General features: G+C 53.9%; 1 protein-coding gene across 1 annotated transcript; it reads right to left on the bottom strand.

Moving 5' to 3' along the window:
* Positions 1–366: 366 nt before the first annotated feature.
* Positions 367–2,739, bottom strand: GAS1 (growth arrest specific 1). Its single transcript, XM_016130544.2, has one exon. It carries the CDS (start codon positions 2,658–2,660, stop codon positions 1,626–1,628), a length of 1,035 nt encoding a protein of 344 aa, XP_015986030.1. The 5' UTR covers positions 2,661–2,739; the 3' UTR covers positions 367–1,625.
* Between the last annotated feature and the right edge of the window lie 2,459 nt (positions 2,740–5,198).

The following is a 5,198-nucleotide window of genomic DNA, read 5'->3' as shown; positions in this document are numbered from 1 at the left end:
CCATCAGACATATAGAAGAGACACTATTTTGTGAATTCTTTCCACAAACATAAAAAATAGTGCCAGTCAATTATATCTTTTTAGCTGCCTCATTTACAGATGTCTAATTGTTCATTAAATTAAAGGCAGAAATAATAGCCCTCATTTCTTATACTATATTTTAATTTCAGTTGATGGTTGATAGATTCCCAGTGGCCCCTCCACATCCCTCCTCACCCATTATTGGGTTAACCACAATGTAACTCTGGAAAGTAAGTACACCATATTCATTATTTAAAACTTTACTGATGTACACATTTTAATAAGACAAATAACCAAAAAAAAAAAAGAAAAAGAAAAAAGAAAAAGAAATACACAAAGCCATAATTACTTAAACATAAGAATTTTTTTTAAAGGATGTCTATAAAAATACAATGTTTAAGGCAGTTTGGAAATGCGTTTATACATTTCTACATGTCCATAAATTCTCTTGGAAATAAGAATGTTAACTTCAAATCTATAAAATACACTGTACATTTTAAGACTGTTCTAGATAGAGCACACTTTACAATGCACTGTGGGTTTGGATCCCTGGTGACAAAGAGATTCTATACATTTCAGGGAGGAAAGTTGTAACATGGATGCAGATTTAAATTTTTTAATTTCTTTTTAAAAATAAATTATTTCTGAAGCATACAATTTATAAAAATTCTATATACAAAGTACAGCAACTGGTAACAAATCCCAGTTTTAATACACTTTATATAAGAAGTACCAGGGTTTAGCACCCTGATAAAAGCTGAAGCAATAAACGTTCTCCGCATATTTTTACATAAAATTTCTTGATGTAAAGAACAAAAATGACAACAAAACAAACGTCATGAAGAGGCTTTCATAGATGGCAGTGCAGAGCTCATTTAACACAAACTTACATTGTTCAATATCACTAGCCAACTCCTTAGATCATTTTTTGACCCTTCATCCTAAGAAATGTGCTAAGACATCAGATTGGTGGCAATGAAATTAAGGTCAATGGCTCAAAGTTGTGGATAACCTCTTCCCACCCCCAGATCCCCTCAAAAAAAAAAATTCAGGGCGCTAGTACCCAAAGTAAATGTATGCACCGGTAAGTGGGACTTCTCTGATTACTTACGATTGCAATGTCCGCAGTGGCCACAATAAAAGTCGATACCGGTCCCCTTTTCACCCCTCAGAGGAAAACTGCTCATAAACAGACAGCCTCTGCAAATATAAATCCCTCTTTGAACCCCTGCTCCAAGCCCAGTCCCTTGAAATTGTTAAGGCCCACTGGTCATCATCCTCTCTTGAGAGTCCAGGACTACGGTTTTGTTCCCCAACTCCTGTTCCATGCCAGGCATCCTGAACTCTAGAGTTAGGCCAGTTTCTGCAAATCAGATGAGTTAGGAATTTCTGGAGCCTGGAATGGGGACAGGGGAGGATGTCCAAGAAGTCACGCTCCGGAGAGAAGATGGGGAAAGTGCCAAGAGTAGTGGCGGGGAGATCAGCTAGGCCAGTCTACTTTGAAAACATTTTGGCAAATATCCCCAGCCATCCCCCTCTGACCCCGAGCCACAGGTGCCCCCTGGCGCGGACGCTCCTGCAGCCCAAGGCGAGGGGCGCGAGGGCTAAAACAGCAGCGGGAGCAGCAGCAGCAAAATGGAGGCGAGCGGGGTCCAGGCGCCTTGGGGCGCGGAGCAGCCGCCGCCGCTGCTGCTCCTGCGCCCGGGCCCGTAGGGCAGGTCTCCGCGGCCGCCCGCCGCAGCAGCGCCGCCGCCCGGGCGCGGTGGGTGCGGGACGCCGTCGTCGTCGTCCAGCGGTTGCTCGCCGGCCGCGCCTCCGGCGCGCTGCTCGTCGTCGTACTCCTCGTCATAGTAGTCATCCAAGCCCCCGTCCGAGCCGCTGCTGCCCGGGCCGTTGCCCAGCTCCGCGCCAAAGCACAGGCGGGCCATGTTTTCCTTGACCGACTCGCAAATGGGCCGTTCGAGGCCGTCGCACACGCAGTCGTTGAGCAGCGCCGCCTTGGGCACAGCCAGCATGTCCTCGATGACGGTGCGGCACTCATCGGTGCAGCGAAGCCCGTTGAAGAGCTTGCCACAGTAGGTCAGGTAACGGCTGAGTGCCAGATTGCAGCGGCTGTCGCGGTCACATCGCCGCCGGGCTTCGGTGCAGCCCATGACCCCGCCCGCGCCCGGGCCGCCCGCGCCGCCGCTGCTGGTCCGAGGCAGGCACGGCTCAATGGCGCGCTTGGTGGACTTGCAGTTCTCGTCCTGCGCGCAGTCACAATCCTCCAGGGCGGGCCCGCGGCGCGTGTGGTTGAGCTGAATGAGGGCCGAGATGCAGTGGCTCGGGCAGCGCCAGCGCGATGAGAAGGAGGTGGCCGAAGCCGGGAAGGCGGCGGCGGCCCCCGGCGCGTCGCCCCCGCTGCGCTGCGCCAGCACCGGCGCGCATGCCTCGGCGTACTGGTTGTATGCGTAGCTGCACTCCGGCTCCCCCTGGCACTGCAGCAGCGCCTGCCAGCAGATGAGGCGGCGGCCGTGCGCCAGCCCCGAGCCCCGCGGCGCTGAGCCCAGCAGCTGCAGCAGCGCCATCAGGCAGAGCCAAGCGCCCGGCACGGTCCCCCCGCGGGCCCCACCGCCGCCGCCCAGCAGCCCTGCCACCATCGCGGGCAGCGGCGGCCGCTGGGCGAGGAGGGGAAAGGAGACGAGGCGCGGGGAGCGGCGGACACGGAGCCGGTGGAAAAGTTTGCCCCAGTACTGCCAACTTCTTGCATGAGTGTTTTCATAAATCCATGCGCGCCGTTGGCTGCTGCCCCGCTGCTTGCAGAAGGTCGGCTCTCGCTCGGGCTGCGGTGGCTTCCTAGAAATGCACAGCCGCAAAGAGCACCTCCGGTCGGCCCCCGGCGGTGGCGGGAGGCGCTCAGAGCCGTCCCGGGGGGCTGCGGGCCGCGAGGCCGCGGCGGGGCTGCAGGACTGCGGGGTGCCGCGAGTGCATTTTGCTCCGCGCCTGCAAATCCGTTGTGCGACCGCGGCGGCTCCTTCCTCCCGGGCTTAGAGCCGCGCCGCCGCCGCGGGCTCTCGCATCGCGCCGCTTCCTGGCTCGCGTCTGTGCGCTGCCCGCCTTCTCGCGGCTTGGCCGCCCGCGTCCCCTCCCCCTCCGCCCGCGGCGACCCCGGCCTCGGCCGAGCTCCGGGGAGCCCTTTCTGGGCGGCGCGGGGAGAGCAAGAAACTCGGTGCGGCCGCGGAGCGGCTCCGGGGCTTCCCTCGGCGGCGGCTTCTCGGGTGACAAGGAGCCCGGGGAGCGGATCCGCTGAGCCCGGCTGTGGACTCGCTCGCAGCGAGGCTTTAAATACAAAAGTGGGCCGGGAGCCCCCGCGTGGTGCCGCGGTGCCCCCTCATTATGCATGCATGGAAAAGCAAACAAACAAAAACATTAGCAACGCTCCTCCGGCTCGGCGAACCCCGGCCCCGCGCGCTCCGAGCCTGCCCGCTTTCTCCTTTCTCCACTCTCTTTCGCTCTTTGCTCGGCCCCCTTTCCTGGCTTTTCGAGATGCTATTGGTCCTGCCTGTTGTTGTTGAAACTTTTTTCTCCCCCCCCCCCCTTTTTTTACGAGCCGCTGGAGTGGGGTTGCGGAGTGGGGGAGGGAGGGGAGGGAGGGGAGGGTGGTGGGCAGCTCACATTCAGGCTTTCAGGGCTTGAAAGGAAGGGCTTAAGGAGCCTGACAGAGTCCCGGGAGCTCCTCCTACTCTTAAGGAGGCTCGGATATGGAACCCCAGCTCACGCTCAGAACCAGCGGACAGGGCTTAAGGGCAGCTGTTTGCATCCGGCTCGGCCACGGACCTTTTTTTTTGTTTTTTGGTTCTTTTAACTTTTGAGGGGGCAGGTAGGGGGGCTAGTCGCACTAATTGTCCCTGGCCTCCATCTGTGCTTTCGACTGGGTTCACAATTCAGTTTGGTTCTCTAGTTCCTCATCTTTGTGTCCTGATCATCGCAGGGCGAGGGGGAATCAGAGAATTTAATGTGAAGACTGTGAAACTTAAAAAGAAAAAAAAAAGTACGCACAGAAAAGAGACACACACTGTAGTTAGGGGATGCTGATGAGATATTTACAACCATTATTCTCTCTGCCCCATCCCAAGCTCTCCTGCCCCAGTTTGCCAATTTGGCAGGTATGAGCCAGACATCGTTGTCAATTGCAAGGCAGAAATCCAATCAACCAAATTAATTTTTTAGGAATATAAATTACTAACACAATCAGTGATAAAAAAAATGATAGCATTTAAACATCTTTAGGAATGTTGAGCAGTACCACCTGGACGCAGTCACGACATAAAGGAAGGGGATAAACTGGAATGCACCAAGGTTTCTATTAAAGTGTGTGTCTCAATCCCTGGCGCGTTTTAAAGGAAGCCGCCGGGGCACAGCGGACTCCGCAATCCAGGCGCGGGAGTTTGCGAACTACCTTAACTGCGGCGCAACGCAGCCTACGACCACCAGAGGCACCGGGCGTCTGTGGCCTGTCAAAAACTGGCGCTTTTTTCCTCCCCTTTCCGTGGAGAGACTATCAACTCCATCTGTCACAAAAATTAAGGCTAAATCTCCTCTCCAGAAGCAGAGAGAGCCGAGGCTTTAGCGCGCGCAGAGTTGGGCTGTCCACTTCTACCCAGAGGCCAAGTGAATTTGAAATAGCAAAAGTGAGAACAGAGCCTCAGCAGATGTAAGACTGCAGAAAAGCCTCCTATTCCTGCGGAGGCTGCTGCATTCCTCAGAGGCGCAGGGTTTGCCTTAGGAAGCTGCACCCCTGCAATCCCCAGAACAAAATAAACCTTAAAAGAATCAGCTTGAGGTAAGGCAGATCGGTTTTTTCTCATTGACTTGAGTCCTAGAACACACACACACACACACACACGCACGCACGCACGCACGCACGCAACATCAATCTATATTTAAAAAAACAGAAAGGCTGCCGCTATGTGGCCCATCTAAACAACCATTTGCCAAGGTCTCAGGTTTTTTTGTTTGTTTCTTTTTTTGTTGTTATGTGGAGTTGTATTCTCAGCCCTGCCAGCTGCCAGAAGGACTTGGACAAGTCACACTTCTTCTCTGTGAGTTGGATCCTTCATATGTAAGGCTCAAGGCTAGACTAGACACTTGGAGAAGCCCTTTCATCTTTAATGCTTCATAATTGTAGGCTCATAAGA

Source organism: Rousettus aegyptiacus, unplaced genomic scaffold, assembly GCF_014176215.1.
Source record: "Rousettus aegyptiacus isolate mRouAeg1 unplaced genomic scaffold, mRouAeg1.p scaffold_m13_p_3, whole genome shotgun sequence".
NCBI classification, from domain to species: Eukaryota; Metazoa; Chordata; class Mammalia; order Chiroptera; family Pteropodidae; genus Rousettus; species Rousettus aegyptiacus.
The sequence above is the reverse complement of the archived record's forward strand: the minus strand, read 5'-3'. Positions and strand labels throughout refer to the sequence as shown.